Consider the following 20,289-nt stretch of genomic DNA (forward strand, 5'->3'; position numbering starts at 1 on the left):
CAAATAGGTGTCAAAAGAGCAGTTTAGATTATAAATACTAGAGAAACTTGAAGAGAATACAGAATTTTTTTCTGCAGAAACAGATAGGAAAGACTGTGAAATAAATCTTAGTTTTGTTAGGCCTGAAAGGAGAGAAAAAATTTGGATCATTTAGAATGGAAGAAACATCCCAGCAAATGGAGGCAGACAAGAAGTATAAACTGCATTTCAGGTCCAAGAGGAGATAGAACCAGCATGAGGGATTTTATGGGCTAGCATAAGACTAAAGTTGAGGCTTATAGACCATCCTGGCAGTTAAAAATGCAGCGAAGTACTGTGAAAAAAAAATCTTACAATCAGACACCATCTTGTGTCCTTGAGCAAGAAAGAATTCTGAGAGAGGCCATAGAATTTTATCTCTCTTCCCCACTTTTCTTTCTGTCTTTCTCCTTCCTATTTTCCAGAACATATTTTTAAGCTTTCTTGAGGTTTTTTGGCAAACGATATTTAAAGTGTACAATTAAATAAATTTTGCTATAATTATACGCCAGTGAACCCATCACTACTCAAGATAGTGAACATATTCATCGCTCTCAAAGTTTCCTTGTTCTGGATGTGGTGGCACATGCCTGTAATCCCAGCAACTGGTTGAAGCTGAGGCAAGAGGATTGCAATTCGAGGCCAGGGTTGACAACTTAAAGAGACCCTTTGCAACTTAGCAAGAACCTGTCTCAAAATAAAAAATAAAAATGACTGGGAATGTAACTTAATGGTAAAGCACCCATAGTTTCAATCCCTGGTAACAAAAAATAATAATAATAAAAAATCAAAATAAAAGTTTATTTATGTCCCTCTGCAATTCCTCCCCAGCTTTTCTACCTTTGGTCAACCTCTGATTTGCTCCCTGCCATTATAAATTAGTTTGTACTTTCTAGATTCTTATAAATATGTACTCCTTTTTGTTGGTTTGTTGTTGTTTTTTTTTTTTTTTCATTCAGCATAATTACTTTTGAGATTCATACATGTTACTAGTATCAATAATTCATTTTTTTAAGTTCATGTCTTTTTTGTTGTTGAGAGGTAATATGAAATCTCCTTTAAAATCTTGATTTGTTTGGGTTTGTATTCAAGGAGGCACTTCCTCTATCACCCCAAGTTATCAATCTCAGGGCATATAGGATAAGAGGCATTTATTTGTTGAAAGAATGAATTTATTTGTTGAAATAATGAATTTTTAAACACTCCCCTCCCCCAGTTCTAATACCTTAAATGGTTTTGTTTCTTCTGTGGAATGCTTGGCCTTTATAGGTCAATCTCCTCATCAGTGTTGTTCATCTCAGCTTCTGGTAAGCCATATGCAAAATATAATCATTCAGCTTCTTAAATGCTCTTTAATGCTGTGGCCAAGACATGCTCATGCTTTTTTTTTTGAGTACTGGGATGCTATACCACTGAGCTATATTCTGACCCTTTTGATTTTTTTGTTTTGAGACAGAGTCTAACTAAATTGATGAGGCTGGCTTTGAACTTGCTATCTTCCTGCCATAGATATGTTCTTAACTGGATGATAAATGTAAATGGGAGTCTGAGAAAAAGTTCACTTAACTTTTCAGACTTGAACAGTTCTTTGTTGCATTGTTTAAAATTACAAAGAAGAGCCTGGAATTCCAGATACTAAGGAGGCTGAGGCAGGAAAATTGCAATTTTGAGACAAGTTTGCCAGACTCTCTCAAAACAAAAACTAAAAAAGGGCTGAAGATGTGGCTCAGTGGTAAAGTACTTTCCCAAATATGGAGGCCCTGGTTCAATCCCCAGCACTGAAAAATAAACAAACAACAACATCAAAAAACTAAAAAGGAGGGCTGGGGATGTGGCTCAATCGGTAGTGCGCTCGCCTGGCATGCGTGCGGCCCAGGTTCGATCCTCAGCACCACATACAAACAAAGATGTTGTGTCCACCGAAAACTAAAAATAAATATTAAAATTCTCTCTCTCTCTCTCTCTCTCTCTCCTTCCCCCCTCTTTAAAACAACAACAACCAAAAAAGCAAAACTAAAAAGGACTGGGATACAGCTTAGTGGTAGAGAACCCCAGTACTGAAAACATAAAATAAAATTACCAAGAAGAATGAAAATTTACAAGGCTATTGCAGGCACTCTGTCTCCCACTCCAGGCAGGCAACAAAATAGTGCTCAAGAGAGTGATTCCAGGTGAGTATTTAGTATTCTATTTATTATACTAATGGGAACCTTCAAGTAAGAATATATTTTCACACTAAAAATGGGTTTAAAACAACTGGTTGCAAATCTAGGACATTTAAATAATCTTTGAAACTTGGAATCACATGTAACTGATCATTTAGGAAAACTTAGGTGAGGCATATAGTATGGTGGTACAGACCTGTAATCCCAGTAATTTGGGAGGCTGAGGCAAGAGGATTGCAAGTTCAAAGCCAGCCTCATCAATTTAGTGAGTCCCTGTCTCAAAATAAAAAGGGTTGGGGCTGGGGGCTGGGTATAAAGCTTAGTTGGTAGAATGCTTGCCTCCCATGCACAAGGCTCTGGGTTCAATCCCCAGCACCACCAAAAAATAAATAAACAAAGAAAAAATAAAAAGGGCTGGGGATGTAGCTCAGTGGTAAAGCATCTTTGGGTTCAATCCTCCCTTACTATACCACTTTGAAAGTATTTGAATATATTTTGATATTATGGACTGAGAAACTAGTTTCAGGAAGAAAAATTTTTACTTGCAGTCAAAAGATTTCAGAATTATTTTCAAGAGTGGAAAATGAAGGTATTCAGAGTGACAACGATTGATGACTAAGCCAGAAAATTTCATGCCCATTGTTAAGTACATGATTTGAGAAGAAAACAAGAAGATAAAATATGTAATCAACCTATGGCATCAAATGAAAATTTCAGAACAAATGTTCATAATGTGCCATTTTTGCAATTGCTTAACGCTTCGAAGAAGATTTCAAACCCTGCCCTTTGTGTTTTCAAGGGTTGCCTATCTGGTCACAGAAACTTGTTATATAAACTGGTTTTACTTTGAGAACCTACAGAGAACTAGCATATAAACTAGGCCTGATAAGAAATTTTAGATATTAAAAAAAATGAGAAATTTGACTCAAAAATGGGACAGACTGAAACAGTAACAGTTTTTACCAAAGGAATATGAGAGGAATCAGAGAGGAAGACTAGTGTATCATTTTGAAAAGCTAGACAGGAGACACATGTGCAGTTCTTCTTATAACAATAGGGTATTCTGGTATAATTTGAAAGCGTGTGCCAAGCTGATAAAAGTATTTCCCTGGATTTTAAACTGATGGTTACACTGTCTTATACTGAGTTGCATATGGAGGAGATTTTCTCCTTTAAAAATCTTATTAGAACCATTGGGAGAAACAGACCATCCAAAGGGCATTTAGAGTTTTATGCCTGGGAAGAACTTAATATTGTGAATTTTGAAATGTCTTCTATGATTAAGTCTTATGGTTAAAAAAAAAAAAAAAAGCAAAACTTTGAAGAAGTTGGCAATTTAGTATACTTTCTATATTCTATTTACCAAAGATAAATTTTTCTCATCTAATTTACAATATGCAACCAGAGTAGCTAAGGAGATTATTACATCTGGGTTTCCCATGACTGGTAAAAAAAAAAAAGGAAGGCACAGATCATTCTGGAACTGATGTTTTTTTCTTGGGTAGCATTTCAAAACTAATATATTGGTTTCTTTAAATGATTAACAATTGAAGACTGTATAGATAGGGAACTCATCAGAATCATCCAAATCAAGAGTTTATACAATGTGTGAAGGACAGACTTTAGAGTGTGGGTACTGTGACTAGGTAAACTAAGGGAATACATCAAATAAAGAAGTACCCATTAGGACTGGTGTACCCATCAGGGCTAGGATGTAGCTCAGTGGCAGAGTGCTAGCCTAGTATGTGCCATGGCCGTGGGTTCCACCCCGAGTATCATAGACCACCCCCACCCCATACACACAAAAAATGAGGAATGCATGCTGGGTATTAAGGAATTAAAATAAAACTCTTAAAAAAAAAAAAAAGATCATTCATCATTCAATTCCAGTGGACATCTAGACCTGATGTCTAGTGATGTGTGTGGTCACTCTATAGACGGCAACAGCAAAGCCATTGCTGCCATGTGGTAATGGAAGCCCAGGGTGACATATCTTCTGATTATTCAAAAAACTTTAGAGATGCAGTTCTTCACAAATAATAATCAAATTTTTATATGAAATCTCCCGAATTGTAAATGTTGGCAACAAGTTATTTTATTTATAATAGCTTATTTTTATTATAGAGGCAATACACATGTATTGCATACAAATAGAAAATGTAGGGTAACAAAAAACATATTCTCATCACTTATATCACTGATAACATCTTAGTGAAAATCCTTTTAGATTTTTTCTTCACAAATAGACATTTTATTTTATTTTTTGGTACTGGGCATTGAACTCAGGGGCACTCAACCACTGAGCCACATTCCCAGTCCTATTTTGTATTTTATTTAGAGGCAGGGTCTCACTGAGTTGCTTAGAACCTTGCCTTTGCTGAGGCTGGCTTTGAACTCCCGATCCTCCTGTCTCAGCCTCCTAAGCCACTGGGATTACAGGCATGCACCACTGTGCCCGGGTAGACATTTTAAAAACAAAATGTGATTATCCTATAAATATGGATTTGGAACTTGCTTGTTAATTATTTCTATTTATTTATTTTTAGTTTTAGGTGGACCCACTATCCCCATTTTACATTTATGTGGTGCTGAGAATCCAACCCAGTGCCCGTGCATGCTAGGCGAGTACTCTACCACTGAGCCACAACCCCAGCCCCTTGTTAATGAATTTGATTGTTCTAGCTCAGTAAATCTTCACCTAATCTAATCCCCTGTCCATATTTCAATGTTTCTAATTGACTCCAAAATATCTTCTATAGTAATTTATTTATACCAATAGGGAATCCAAAATTGTGCATTGAATTGTTAAGCCCCTTAAGTCTCTCAGCAGTTTCAACTTTTTTTTTTTTTTTTTTCCTGTATTAGGGATTGAACTCAGCACCTTGCACATGCTAGGCAAGCACTATACCACTAAGCTCCATTCCATCCCTTTTTTTCAAATTTTGAGTCAGGGTCTTGCTAAATTGCTCAGATTGCTTTCGAACTGACAACCCTCCTGCCTCAGCATCCTGAATAGCTGGTATTCCAGACATGCACCACCAGGCCCAGCCTCACCTATTTTTTTTTAAAACACTAATAATTTTTGCCAGAATCAATAATTCTATTGGAGTTCACAAAATGCTTTTTTTCCCCCCTCCAATTCTATCTTTTCTTCTTATCAACTAGGGTTTAATATATATATAAAAAAAATAGGGCTAGGGCTGTAGCTCAGTGGTAGAGCACTTGCCTAGCACGTGTGAGGCACTGGGTTTGATTCTCAGCACCACATAAAAGTAAATAAAGGTCCACCAACAACTAATAAAATATTAAAAAAGAAAATAGACAGGGCTGGGGGTGTAAGCTCAGTGGCAGAGTTGTTAGCATGCACAAAGGCCCTGAGTCCAATATCCAGCACCAAGAATAACAGCAACAATTCTTCCAGTGGTCAAAACTCAATGCATTTGGGGGCAGAATTTAGCCTGATTGCTGTCACCTTCTGATCTACAGTCAAAGCCAGACAAAGTCTCACTCATCAATGCTCTGTACCCTGCGGCATTAGGTCTTTTATTTGTAACAATCAATTACTTTGCACTTGTTGACATGTTGCTTGTAATCTTCTCAAGTCATTTTATGTGTGTCTCCCTGGCTAGACTGTGACCTCCTCAAGGGCAGGGACTGTCTTGCAATATATTTCCCATGCTTTTCCTAAAGTCCTACTAAAGGTACTTTGGCTAGTTAGTCCTAATTAACGAAAAAGCACTGGTGAGAACCCAAAGTTTTCAATATTGTTGCTCGTGTTTCTTGTCTTTCCTGAATTCTCTGTCATAATGAAGTGTGAATCTCATTTACAATGATAAATAAAGCTTTTCTGCTCACTTGTGGAGTCCCTGTGATGGAACATAGGAAGAGAGGGAAATAGTCCTTTATTAGTCTTCAAAAGTTATAGTCTTCATTCAGCTGTGACCTTGGGTAAATCACATTATCACTCAGTTTCTATTTCTTCATTAATAAAATGAGGTAACTGGATTATCTTCTAAAATCAACCTCTCTTGGTTCTAACCTTCTAAGCCTAACTAGTACCTTTCAGTAGTTATTCCTCCTGACCTGTCCCTCCCTGCTTGTATGGCACCCTGGTTCCCTTCATTTGGGTCAGCACTATCCTTTCCAAGTAAGAATGGAGGTGAAATAACACCTGCAGTAAACAGAATTTGCCTCTGATGATTGTTCTCCTATCACAGTTAGACTGAGCTCATCTATAAGTCCCAGTAACAACTTGCTTTTGTTTTCAAGGTCAAGCCTTAGTCCTTTACAACTGGGGCCAAATGCATACGTTCCAAGGTCCTCAATAAGATTGGCACAGCAGAGGCCCAGTCTGCAAAGTAGAAAAGATCAGAGAGGACTGAGATTGGCTAGACCTTTGTGGAGCCTTATCATAAGAGCTCTGAATGACCCCAGCCAGCTCTAGGGTATTTATTGGTGTTTCTAAAACGAAAAACTATTAAATAAAGACGTTTTAGCTTACCTGTTTTTTTTCCCCCAATCTTTTATTTCAATACTATTGCTCTTCTTTTTGTTTATAGGTACAGTCTGAAGGCCTTATCCAACTGGCTTTATGTGCTTAGATATAGCTTTCTCTACCTCCTCCCAGACTGAGGAATCCCCAATCTAATTTATAAATGGAATCTTGGCATTTCCCTAGCCTCAAGAGCTCCAGGTGGTGGAGGGCAGGACAGACAGGTCTCTAAGGACTTAAGCAGAGAGAACCTCCCCAGCCTAGTTCTTGATAATCCACATTTGGGCCCATGGCAACTAGAGGTGTCCAGAGCAAAGTGTTTAACTCTGCTGTCAGACCCTTTCTTCACCTCAGAACTAGTGGCTGCTGATGAAAATTGGGTGGCAAGTTGGCCAAACAGTGTCTACCTTCACACTACCTCATGAATTTTTCACTATCAATTGTAAATATTAAATAGAAAAATTAGGGCTGGGGATGTGGCTCAAGCGCTAGTGTGCTCGCCTGGCATGCGTGCGGCCCGGGTTCGATCCTCAGCACCACATACAAAGATGCTGTGTCCGCTGAAAACTAAAAAATAAATATTAAAAAAAAAAAAAAGAAAGAAGAAAAATTAAAGAGGAGCAGTCTCCCAGCAAATAGGAAAAATGGAGGCTCCAGGGTGGGATGCAGGACACACATGGGGAGCCCACCACTGATGATGTGGGGCAGCTGGGGTTATTCTATCACAGCCTGCTCTTCTAAGGTGTTATATCTTCCTTGGGAAGAAAGGAATAGTAGCCTATTGGCAAGAAGTGTCTTAGGGAGTCCCAGGGCTGGGATAGATCAGCACAGACCTAGAAGGAAAAGATCCAGTTAGATTAGGAACAGAGGGAGGCCAAAATCACAACAAGAAACAAAAGGTCAGATGACAGAGCAGTTAAGATCCCCAGAGTAAAAAAAAAAAAAACAAAACTGAAGGGACAGATGTAAAGCTACACAAGTTTTTGGTTTTCCCAGGCCTACAGAACAAGTAGTCTAGTTTTAGAAAATTTATCTCTAAGAAGTACATTTCACCCACTAGTACCCTGTTGAATGAACCTGACCTCTCCCCCTCTCACTCAGAGGCCCCTTTTATGGAATTCCCAGGATGACTGGACATCATCTTGGAATAATCCCCAAGTGTGGAATGTCTTTTCCTGAGGAGTTAGCATTTTCAGTATGAGACTAAGTGATAGAGGTTAAGAAAATGGATCTGGCTAGGAATATAGCTCAGTTGGTAGAGTGCTTGCCTCACATGCACAAGGCCCTGTGTTCAATCCCCAGCACTATAAGAGAGAGAGGAAAAAAAAAGGTCAATTCATCTACAATTAGTCTAAAATGAATATGTATCAAATCTGCAGCATTTTGAAAGACTTAGCAGATTCACCCTTTTTACTTATTACTGCTATTGTCTGTATGACCTTTAATTGTTAGTAAATAGAGTATGCCTCATGCCTATTCATTTGCTTATGATATATTGGCATTTTAACATTTTAACAGCAGTAGTACAGAAGTCAGACCAAAGCATCAAAGTCCTACTGAACTCCATTCCTTTTTTTGGGCACTGGGGATTGAACCCAGGAGGTGCTTAACCACTGAGCAACATCCCCAGCCCTTTTTATTTTTTGAGACAGGGTCTTGCTAAATTCCTTAGGACCTCAGTTGCTGAGGCCGACCTTGAATTTGGGATCCTCCTGCCTTCCAAGCTGCTGTGATTACAGGTTTGCACCACTGAGCCCAGCTCCATTACATTTTTTCAAGGCATCTAACTATAAAGAAATACTGGACTACGAAACACAAAAAGGGATACACAAAATGTTTGTGTCAATTGTATTTATTGCTAGAAACTTTAAACTTTTTTTTTAAAAAAGTGTTTGAAATGTAGATAATATAGCAAAAGACATCCAAGAAATCTCATTTACAAAGTGCTGCAAATTTGATAATTTTATGTAGCTGTTAACTCAGGAGTACTCTTGGATGAACAGATGTAAGTCCTTGAAATACCCAAAGCATGACAAAAAAGAATAGAACATCTAAAAGGATATACAAACACCCAAAAGGGAACTGAGCTTTTGGCAAATTGGTCATTAAATGAACTGAACTTTAAGCATAAATTTTAAGAGCTCTAGCTTTAGGTGAATTCAAGTTTCAGCCAAACTGACTAGAATCAACGTGTTTTGCTCCCTCCTGCTCCCCCCAACCTGAGTTTTGGGGTTGCAGTGAATATAATTTGAGATCCCTCTGAGAGATGGCAGGTCTGGAGCTACTGCTAGAGAACCAAGTATAAGAATGACCTGAGAAGAAGGGAATAACTGTGAGTGTATGCAGGCAAGCATACACACATGTATGAATGCACCCATGTGCACATATACTGGGCTGTAGGGCTCAGTGCACCTAAACCTGGGAGTGTGTAGGGAAAGGGACCAGCCTGAAGCTTCCTAGACATCCCGCCCAATAAGCTACACACAGAGAGACCTGCTCATTACCTCCCCAACTAAGCAGAAGAGCAACCAAGTACAGGCCCACATGAGTCCCTGAGAAACAGGCAATACCGGCAGCAGGGCCACCAGGAGTTGGTCCCCATTCCCAGAAGAGGGATGAGGAGCTTTCCTGGTTCTTAGAAAGAAAAAGGCTAAGAAATAACTTGTTAATAAAGTCCAGGATTTCCACCTCTTCATCCAGATATAGAGATAGGAGACTGTGACCCAAGTCTGAGTGGGTCACAAAAAATGAGGCATTCCCACAATGTCCTCTCCTCCCATAATCCAGAACATTGCTTGACTTATGCACGAACATACACTGGAGATATACATCATAATCAGACGTCCAGAAAGCATGGAACCCGTCTGAGCATATGCAATAGATCAGGATGCACATGTGGGAAGACCAGTCATCCCCACCCTGGCAATCAGAATATTCTTACTCCACATCCATTTGGAATGTTATGTTCTTTGGGTCCCTGGCCCTTGAGGTCATCCCCAGAGGACTACTCTGCCAGGATTCCAATGTATCCTTGCCTCAGCCTTGGAGGGGCCCCACTGGCCAGAGGAATTTGTCAATGATGGCGATGGCAACAGTGGTGACTGCAGCTCAGACATAGTTGGTAGGGGGCTGTCGGGCATTGAGTCGCTGCATGTGACAGCCGTGGCAGAGCAAGTGCCCATCTAGAGGGAAACAGCAGCAGCCTTCCTCGTCGCTCAGCTGCATCCGGCAGTCCTGGGGAAGAAAGAACCTAGTTCACCTTTGCCCAGGAACCCTGGACACTTGAGGACATCTAGAGTCTGCCCCGCTCAACACTAGACTCCTAAAGACTGGAAGTAAGGGTTGGGGTTGGTGGGTAGGGCTTGCCAGTGGGAAGGTGGAAGAGAAACCTAAGAAATACCTCATCTGGACACCAGGTGTCGCTGCAGCTGCAGAAATAATGAGACAAGCCCCCATTTCCAGCAGTTAGCAGGAGTTCCCTAGTCTTAAAAAAAGTCTTGAATCTATGGAAGCCAGATTCAGAAAGACTTAAATACTAGGAATAGAGAGAGTGACTGGAGGACGAGCAAAAGACCAGAGATAAGTCAGGACACTTCCTGGTTTTCTCCCAAAGAAGCATACCTGTTCTAGTACTTAACTCATCCCCTCCCTCCCAATTCCATTTTTCTGCTCTGGACCCCAACACTCACCTCACAGTGGTAGCACTCAAAGTGATAATCACGGTCCATGGATATCACCCTCACAATGTCCTCACAGCCCTGAAAAATGCAGACCCCCCATGGAGATGAGAGCAGCATGGCACCCCCAACTTCCCTCCCTCTGCACAGGACTCCTCCTGCACCGATAGGAAGATGGACCAAGGCCACCAGAGTCTCTCTACAATCAAATAATCATAGGTAGCTTTAAGATGCTTTGGCAAATCCTTGGGGCACTTCCCCTCCCCCTCCTTGGTGCTTCCCCCATGCTCCTATGTGAAGAGAGGGGGTAAACGGCACAGAATATAAATAAAACAGGCCAAACTGAGGGCAAAGAGGACCAATAGGGTCTGATTCCTCAAGGGCCTTTGGCTTCCCTCCCTAAGCATACCTACAACTTAAATCATCTCTGGTTCCATGCTACCAGCCTTGAAGATTCTTTCACCTTTTTCCAGCCCCTACTTTGGTATTCGATGACCTCAACCTCACTGAAAGCTCTCCTCTGTTGGGATTGGGATGGAAGATATGGAATCTGAGCCCCTTGAGGCTATCGGACAGTCCAGGCCCGGATGTTAGGGTCAGGGTGGTGACCCCAAGAGCAAAGTCACACGGGAATCTTCCTAGAGTGCATTCCTCAGCACCACCACTTCCCAAGGGAACCCAGGCCACATATCCTTACCCTTTCTTAGAGGCAGCAGCACTGGCTACCTTGCAGAAGAACCCAGACATACTGACCTCTGAAGGGAGGATGGGTTGACCGCAGGCTGCACACTTAGGGGCATAATTTCTAAAAGAAAAAACCTAGTGATGAGCTGAGATTGAAGAATCCCTGGACCCAGTTCCACATGACACCCCCAGGGTTGGACTCACTTGTGGTAGTCAGTGACACAGTACACCTGGTTGGAGAAGTCCACTGTGAAGGGGACGCCATCTAGGCACTTGTTGCAAACGATGCATCGGAAGCAGCCTGGGTGATAGGACTTCCCCATTGCCTGAAGGATCTGGGTCATGGGGTGGAAGAATTAGTTAGTTTCCTTCCAGCCCCAGCTCTTTAGCTACCCTTTATGTTCCTTACTGTTCCCACTAACCTTGTCCAACCCCTTCCTGTAGGCTTACATGTAATTTGAGGGGACCAAGGAGTCTTAAATATAGAAGCCCTGAAAAAAGTAGTAGAGACCAACTGGGTCATTAGAGTTCAAACCTGGCTACAATATTAGGATCACCTAGGGAGCTTTTAAAAAATTACCAACGCAGCCAGGTCACAGCAGAGCTCACCAGTAGTAATCCCAGCAACTTGGGAGGCTAAGGCAGAAGGACTCGAAAGTTCGAGACCAGCCTCAACAACTTAAAGAGATGCTCAGCAATTTAGCAAGACCCTGTCTCAAATTAAAAAATAAAAAGGACTGGGGATGTAGATCAATAATTTAAAAACAAAACAAAACAAAAAACAAATAAACACCAATGAGTGGGTTCTACCTCAATCTTCTATCACAATTCACAATTCTGGTGAGGGGACCCCACATTAAACAATATATTATATATATATATATTTTTTTATTCTTCCCATGTTATCTGCTAGGCTGCCAGGGTTAGATTCATTGATCTGATCCAAACCCTTTTTTTTATAGAAAAGAAAACTGAGTTTCAACTGATTCAACCAGGATAAGAATAGGGATTAAGACCCAGGACATGGGGTTGGGGTTGTAGCTCAGTGGTAGAATGTGCCCCTAGCGGGTATGAGGCACTGGGTTCGATCCTCAGCACCACATAAAAATAAATAAATAGAATAAAGGTATTGTGTCTATCTACAATTAAAAATAAATAAATAAATAAATAAAAAGACCCAGGACACCAACTTCTAGCTCAGGCTGGAGGGCCTGGTTGTGCCTGCAGAATCAGGGAGGGGTCAGGTCACAGAAGCCTAGGATGGGACTCCATCTCAGGGGCATAGGGAAGGCACTATAAACAATTGCTCTGGGGAGGAATGGCAAGAATGTGATTCATCTGGTGATGGGTTTCTTTCCTGCAGTTTCACAGGCTCAGCAGAAGACACATCCCCTACCTTCTCCAAAATCAAGTGACCACAGACACAGCACTTCTCAGCTGCTTCCTGAAACCCTGAAAACTAGAGAAAAGACAGGTGGATGTTACCAGCTGAAAATGATGGGCGGAACCCTGGTGGGTTGCTAATAAGGGAGTTCCAGTGAGAGCCAATTCCACATCCAGGGGACCACTCACTCACCAGATAATCTTCCTCACAGTACACAGAGCCGTTGACACTGTAGAAAGCCTTGCAGCGCAAAGTTCTCCCTAGAACCAACAGGGAGGAGCTTGAACCTATCCCACAGCCCAGGCACAAGGCCCACTCTGGTATTCTTACTACCCAGTGATGCACTGTACAGGCATAGTGTGATTAAACTGCCCATTAGTGCTTTTCCTTCCCACACCCCTCCAATTTGCTTTGACTGCATTCCAGCCAACTTCTCTCCTCACTCCTTTGGCTCCTGCATCCTCAACAGTTTTCTACCATCCTCCCCCAAATGAATGCTTTCCCCTCCAGTGCCCAGTACATAGAGCCACCTGGGAGAACAAAGCCAACTGCATGCTGGAATACATAGAAAGAATCCCTGAACTAGGTGCTGTACAATGTGCATGGAAAAAAAAAAATCACATTGTCGAGGCTGGAGTTGTGGCTCAGTGGTAGAGCGCTTGCCTAGCATGTGTGAGGCACTGGGTATGAGCCTTAGCACTACATGAAAATAAATAAAATAAGATATTATGTCCAACTACAACTAAAAATATTTTTTAAAAAATCAAATTGTCACAGCCTTTCAACCTAGGAGTATCTTTGCCTCAGCACAGACATCCTGTGCTCAAAGACTTGTCTAGCTTCTTGAGATAGACTATGGAAGTCAGGACATACTGGAGTTACTGCAGGAACAAAGTGCTTTGTTGGGATCAAAATGGGTACCCTTGCCTGATGTACTGGTCTGTTTCCTCAAACTTGGAGGGACCCAGAATCTTCAGGGTCAAAGGCAGCCCAGGACTTTTTGCAAGCAGACAAGGCAGGACCATTTCCCATCTGACCAACTACCCAGGAACTGCTCTGTGGTGTCTCAATTGTCAGGGATGAGGGAGGAGTGAGAACTGGTGGAGAATAGTCAATTTTCCTATCTTTCGCCTTCTTCCCATCAAAATTTCCACTTCCAGCTGTCTGGTAGTTTAGAAGACCTGACTTAGAAACTCATGACATAGGGGAGGAAAGAGAAGGAAAGACAGACATATCCAGAAGAGGCCCTATAAAAGACAGACAGAGGAGTCTAAAAAGAACCAGGCAGAAGCTGGGGGAATGAGAGAAAAGCTGAGTGCTGGAGTCAGACAGGCAGAGATAGGAGATTAAAGGTTTAGCAAAGAATCAGAATGGCTAAGCAGTGGGGAAGGGGTAATGAGAGGTGAGGGAGGGCGGGGTAGGGGGAGTTAAGGCTGCTGGGAGCACCCCCACCCCCAGAGGGCCTCCTGAGCTAACAGCAGCAGCGGGCATTCCTGGAGCGTGATGTCATCAGCTTGGCATGGCCTGGTGGCCTGCACTCTAGCGAGGTGGCTGAACTCTGACCAGCCAAGAGAAAACCCCCTCTCCGCCCCCCACAGCTCCCTACTCCCCCAGCCCACACCCCACCCTTCCCACATTCCAGTCTTTCACTGTCGCCCCAGGCAACTCGCTGCCCAAGACCAAACCCCACCAAGGAGAGACTGGAGGGCTGGGCGGGAGTCCAGGCTGGGCAAGCAGGGAGGCACAAGAAAGAGGGAGGATCGGAGAGGAAAGAGGCTGAACAGGGGCAGGGAGGATGGACTCCAAAAAGCAGACCCAGCATGGGGGAAGGAAAGCCAGGTAGAGCTGAGGGGGTAAGCAAGAGAAGGTGGGGCAGCTGTGGGCCTCCAGATACATGGTAGGGACCCAAGTCCCCACCAAGGTCTTGGAGCAAATGAAGAGACACAAGCTCTTCCCTGGTTCCCCCCAGCACTTGTAAGCATGGATGTGGGGAGAGGTAGGGGGAGTACTTGAGTGGCATCCACACTCACCACAGGAGCAGCAGACAAAGCACTGGGTGTGATAGAGACTGTCCAGGGCCTGGCAGGCATTGCTCTGCCCATAGATGCCTTTGTTGCACTTGATACAGGTGCCTGAGGGGAGAGAAGAGGTTGTCAGCATCACTTCCACCCTCGCCAAACCCCAGTTCAAATCCAGGACCCCCCCCCCACCCCAAGCTTTCCTGAGTGCTTTTTCCTGATGTGTCAGAGGACACAGGCTCTCTTTACTGGGCTCCCTCCTGAGGAGAAGAGCAAGAAATGGGATGTAGCAAGGTCTTTGGAGGGGTAATTCCATTCTTGTTTACTTGATTTTCTGAGCATCTATTTTGTGCCTAGTACAGTACCCAATTCTGAAGAATGTCAAAGATAAGGTCCTTGGCCTTCAGATGTTTAGTTTCTGTTAAGCAGAAAACACTAAACAGGCAAGTCTGGGACAAATGGTCAGAGATGCACAGGGGCCCAGCAGAAGACAAGAAAAAAAAAAAACTTCCTACAGAAAGGAAGTTAGGCCCAGGAGGCCTCTCCAGAACTTCAGTTTTCCCATCTATAAAACAAGCTGCTATTGAGGTATGGAATGATTTCTCTCTGATGCACACTTTCAAGAACAGAGAGTAGGACCTCGCTCAGCAGAGGGCCTTGTGAGCATAACTCCTGTGCGGAGGTGGCTGCTGAGAATGCAGGTTGTGTTCTAGGGACCAGGTTTGCACAGGAAGGGGAAACGTGGCAGAATCCCCAGTGCCTCCCTGCCATCTATCACGCAAGAAACAGAGCTGAGCTGCAGTTCCCCCAACATCCCCTACTAAGATACATGCACCTGGTCTGGCACCCGCCTTTCCTGGGTGTGTTCTTTCTTCCCTCCACTCCCCAATTCCAGGCCCATGAGTGAGGGCTAGGGCCTGTCTTTGGGGAGCAGATCCCAACGGGCCCGCCCCACCTTTCTCCCTGGGCACACTGCCACACTCCCTGCCTGTTGGGGCCCATCCCAGTCTTTGCCCAGGGGCTTGGGAGCCTGTGCAGCAGCTGCAGCAACTGATGGGCCCAGGCCTGTCCTGCTCCCACCCTCTGGCAGCTGGGCAAGGCTGAAGCCAAGGAAGAGGGCCCCTACCGGGGGCAGCAGTAAGAGGGTACAGTCAGACTAGGACTGAAGCTGGTAGGGGGGCTCTGTCAGGGAAGACAACCTGATGTCCAGGGATAGGAAACCTCCACCTCCAAATTAAAAATGTGTCCTCCTCATGGAAGAGGAGATCTGCCTAAGATTGCCATACCAGGGGTCTTTCAGAGCTATTCTTTAGGGAAGCTTTAGATACTAGTGAAAGACAGGAGGAAACTGCTCAGGCATGTCTAACTTACCTCCTCTCACCCAACATATCCACACCTAAAATCATCCTGCTATTTTATTGCACTTTCTCTGAGTTCCTTTCTTCATTTTGGCTCAGATGGTTTAGCCAAAGAGACTTATTTCCCAGATACCTCTCCAGGCCTCAAAAGGAAACTGCTAAATGGGCCCTGTCACTCAGTCTCCTTTGATCAAAATAATTTAGCATCACCTGCTCTAGGCCTTTCTTTCCCATGGTGGGAGAAATAAATGGGCTGGGGGGTTGAACTATGCAGGCCCTTCCATCCTGCATGTCTGCTACCTCTGAGCTTCCTCTCCAGCTATCTCTCTCTGGCAGCAGTTCCTCTCCTTATTCACATTTCTAGCCAAGGACTTCTACAGCCTGGAATGGAGGGCAGGGAAGTGGATAGTGAGAGAGCAGGGGAGAAGATACTTGGAAAACTGAAGAGGCCCACAGTTCTGGGGATTGAGCCCTCCTCTACACCATCAGATTAGCATTACTTTATATGATGAAGTAGTTTGTGGGGGTTAGACTAAAAAACTGTCTAAAATCCCACTTAACCCTCTAGCTGAAACATGTAATCAATCAATACTTCTTCAACAAGTATTGTGGGTGAAGGAGGCCACCACCAGGTTTCTCTTAACAGCAGCAGGAAGAAGGGGCTACTTTCAGCCTGAATTCTGAGCAGTTAAGGCCAGAACTCCAGGCCAGATTATTTTTGGCAGTCACACAGGGTCGATATCCATCCAGGGTGATAGTTGTCCAGTGGTCAGGACTTTTGCCCTCACTTCCAGAAGATGAGGAAACAGGCTGGTACCACCTGATCTCTGCTTCAATGCCCATGCGCACCTCGTCAGGACTGGGGATGAGCAGCACCTGGGTCCCTGTTTTCCGTTCCAGGGAGCTCCATTTCCCAGACAGCGGCCACGGTTCCTCGTGTTCTAGGAAGCCTTCCCCCCCACAACACGCCCAGATCCTGGGCGCACGAGCGCACCCCACTCCTCGGCTGCGGTGGGCCCCGCCCGCGGGCACCTGGAGCGCCCGGGCAGGAGTCGGCACGCAAACTGCCCGCCCTCCCCGCCCCCCTACCCGCGCATTCCCTGAATTCCTGCGGGCGGAGCCAGGGCCGGGGTGGGGGCGCGGCACGCTGAAGCCTGTAGGGGCACCGCCGGGAAAGGGGAAGTCGGGGGGTTGGGGGATGCTCTCACTGCTTCACTAGGTCCCCTCCTTACAAGGCCTCCAACAGCGAAAACCTAAGGTTCTCTAATGCGTGAGAAACTGGGACTCACGAGATATTCAGGGGGTTTGAATTTAGCCCGGTCCATTTGCAACCCAGTGGGAAGGGGATAGCACTCTGAGGTCCGCCCCCATCCATCCCTCCCGCCGCTTTTTTCTGGTCCAGCGTCTCCTCCTTGGACCCCGGGACACAGGCAATTTGGGCCGTCGGGGCACTGGAGAGCCAAATGCTGAGACGGATCCCTCTCAGTCCCTAGCCACTTCACTCTCACTTACCGAAGTAGTCCTCTCTGGCCTCTGGCTCTCGCATCCGGGCCCGGGCAGCCTCCGGAACGAACGGACCCTGCGTCTCCTCGAGACCCGATGGTTCAATCCCCGAGGGTTCCCCGCGGGCGCCGGCTTCTCGCCCACCGGTGCCTACCGTCAGGCGCAGCAACGCAGTTAGCTCGTCCTGGTATCGGGCGCCCGCGGCGCAGTCCCCGTAGCCAGTCACCGAGTGTCGTCCGGGTTGAGTCCCACGTCTCTCCAAAGGCCCCGCCGCTCCCACTCCGGCCCCGGCTAAAGCTCCGGGGCTGCCCAGAGCCGGGGGATATGAGTGGCGGCTTTCCTGGCAGCCGAACCCCCGCGGGCCAGCCCCGCACAGTCGGTCCAGGGCGGCATGGAGCTCCGGGTAGGCAGACGGGACCCCTCCGGCGGAATAGCCGACCAGAGCCCCGCTCAGGGGTGGGCCAAACAGGCACGGCCCTGCGGGCAGAGGGCTCCCGTGGCGTTGGTCGTAGCCCATGCTGATGCCACTGGTACGATTACTGCAGGGCCGGCTACCTCCGGCTCCTCCAGCTCCCGCCCCGTCCAGCAGCAGGCTGCCGCGGGGACTGGACGGCTTACTCGCGTCGCTGGCTGAGCTACTGGCGAAACTGGAGCGGGGACTCAGGGCCGGAGCCGTGGTCTCCAGCCGGAAATCTGGGGGTAACGACTGAGGTAGAGGCAAGGCCCGGGTGGGCGGCGGCCCCCCGGGAAAGGAACCTTCGTAGCGCTGCGCCTCAAAGGAGCCGCGCGGGTTCCGCTCAGCGTCCTGGGGGCCTTGCTCCCGGGCTGGCTCCAATGTCTCATCTCCGGGTCCCCCAGTAGCTCCTCGGGGCCCTGATTTCCTAGGTCCCCCCAGCCCACTCAGGCGTCCCTTGCCCGGCCCGGGGGTCCCATCAGACCCAGTCCGGCTAGCTTCACCCTTTCTGCGGCCGAACTTGGCGCTGCCGGAGTCCGAGAGTCTTAACTTCTCTAGCAGGCGACTGGCTTTCTCCCCTAACCGCTCCATATCCTCGGGCCTGGGGCCTCCAGCCCCCTCCCCACCTGGCACCCTGCAGGGTCTCGGCGGCCGCTTCTCTTTCCCTGCAGCCGGACTCCGGTTCCCCAGGGGCACAGGATAGGCACAAGGGCTTAGCGGACGGCCCGGGTTCCCGGCGCTGGGAATCCCACAGCATCCCCCAGAGGGAGGGACTGCGACCTCCCGAGCATCTGGGGTTAAGCGGGGATAGAAGGGTCTGCAGCCACGGCTGTCCCGTCCGCAGGTCTACCAGTTCACGCGTCCACTCGCCCCACAACCAGACTGTTCTGGGCCCCCGCCCCCCTAGCTCTCACACTCGGCACAAACCGAACTTCTCTCCCAAACTTTTGTCTGCTCGGCCGGATCTACTTTCCTGGAAGGGCGGAGCGCTGTGTGTACTAGAGCAATGGGGGTGTCTGCGCAGGGATCTCTGGTGTGTAGCGAGGAGGGGGTCACCAAGGCTAAGTGCCCTGCAGGTGGAGATTCGACAGGACTCGAGAGGAGGGCAAGAGGCAGTTTGGGCAGCTGTGGCCCCAACACTTTAGAATTGAAACAGGAAAAAGTGTAAGGGAAGAGAGAATGGGGACTCTTTATTTGCAGTTGGAATGCGCGGAGGGGCACTGTGGAATGTCATGCGTTCGGCAAGGGGTGATCGAGGCATGTTGTGCGCAAACACCGTGACTTTGTTCCTAGTGTGGGTACTGCAGGAGACTTGGAGAGAGACTGTACAGAAGTGGTAAGATAGGGAGGAGCCCAAAGTTGAAGACAGGAAGAAAGAAAAAAGGTAAATACATAAAGAGGTTTAGAGACCTGTAGGTAAAGATAGCCCTGAAAGGCAAGGATTCCCAAAAGAATAGGTTTAACAGGTAGCGAAAGGGAGAGCCAAGGGGAATCTGGGAGGTTCAGAGACCAAGGGATGTGTAGACAAAAGAAAGGACAAGTTGGTCTTGAGAACTTAAGAGACAGATAAACTGCAATAAAAGACACAACTTTCTGGACTCACAGTTCTGTGGCGGTAGAGAAGGAGAGTGGAAGATTTATGTGTTTGTAGAAGCAATGAAAAGGAGTAAGAAAAAAAGTTGGGGACTGATCCCCACTTTATGAAGGAAGGAAGGAGATTAAAGCAGTGAGGAAAAGGTTTGGAACTCATTGCTACCTGAAGGGTAGGAGAGATGGAAGGATAGATAGACACCCCCTGGTGTTGGGAAATGAGATTTTTAGCAAATATTTCAGGTGATTGGGCGGATCCAAGGCCTGGTTAGGGAACATATCCCCCATCCCCACCCCCTGATGCCAGCCAACTTTCCTTTTTAGTTTTGGTTGTCACAGAATGTTGATGACAAAGAAGAAGTATGAACTTATGAGAGGAAAAGAAATGCCGTTTAGAGGAAGTAGCAAGTAAAAGGAATGAGGGGGAAAAAGGAAAAGAGGCTGATACTGGCCATACTGGAAGAACCAAGAATAAAGAAAAGGCCAGGGGGTGTACAGTGCCTGCCTAGCAGCATATGCTAGGTCCTGGGTTGGATTCCCAGCACAGCAAAAAAAAAGAAGAAGAAACCCTGGCTACAGCTAAAGAGCCCAATGATTTTGTCCAGACTAGCACATCAGGGACATGGGGTAGAGGGAGTAGAATGGAGAAGGCTAATGACTCCTTTGTATTTAGCTATTAAATGAGTATGAAAATTACATGCAAATAAATTATGCACATTATTTTCATCTCAACATTTTGAACACCTTTTATAATTTTAGTGTAGCCTTGGGGAATGGGGAAGAAAAGGTTAATGTTTTTGGGAAATGCATTTGGCACAAACTATTTGATGTCTTTGCACAAGTTGCATTGTCTACCAGACCTCATCTCTCCAGAGAATCAGCTTGTTTCCCTGGTCAAGCCTATAGCTTTCTTTGACCCTTAGGACAGCTCACTGTCAAACTGGAA

The 20,289-nt window shown here is 45.8% G+C and overlaps 1 protein-coding gene across 1 annotated transcript; it reads right to left on the reverse strand.

Annotated features, from left to right (window-relative positions):
* Positions 1 to 4,382: 4,382 nt before the first annotated feature.
* Positions 4,383 to 18,657, reverse strand: Ajuba (ajuba LIM protein). Its single transcript, XM_027920159.2, has 8 exons — positions 17,309 to 18,657; positions 14,451 to 14,552; positions 12,613 to 12,680; positions 12,433 to 12,495; positions 11,241 to 11,371; positions 11,106 to 11,157; positions 10,365 to 10,433; positions 4,383 to 9,909 (listed from the first exon to the last, which is right to left on the reverse strand). The coding sequence occupies exons 1-8, from the start codon at positions 18,342 to 18,344 to the stop codon at positions 9,784 to 9,786; spliced, it is 1,647 nt and encodes a 548-aa protein (XP_027775960.1). The 5' UTR covers positions 18,345 to 18,657; the 3' UTR covers positions 4,383 to 9,783.
* Positions 18,658 to 20,289: the final 1,632 nt, after the last annotated feature.

The sequence above is a fragment of the Marmota flaviventris genome, chromosome 2 (assembly GCF_047511675.1).
Source record: "Marmota flaviventris isolate mMarFla1 chromosome 2, mMarFla1.hap1, whole genome shotgun sequence".
Classification (NCBI taxonomy): domain Eukaryota; kingdom Metazoa; phylum Chordata; class Mammalia; order Rodentia; family Sciuridae; genus Marmota; species Marmota flaviventris.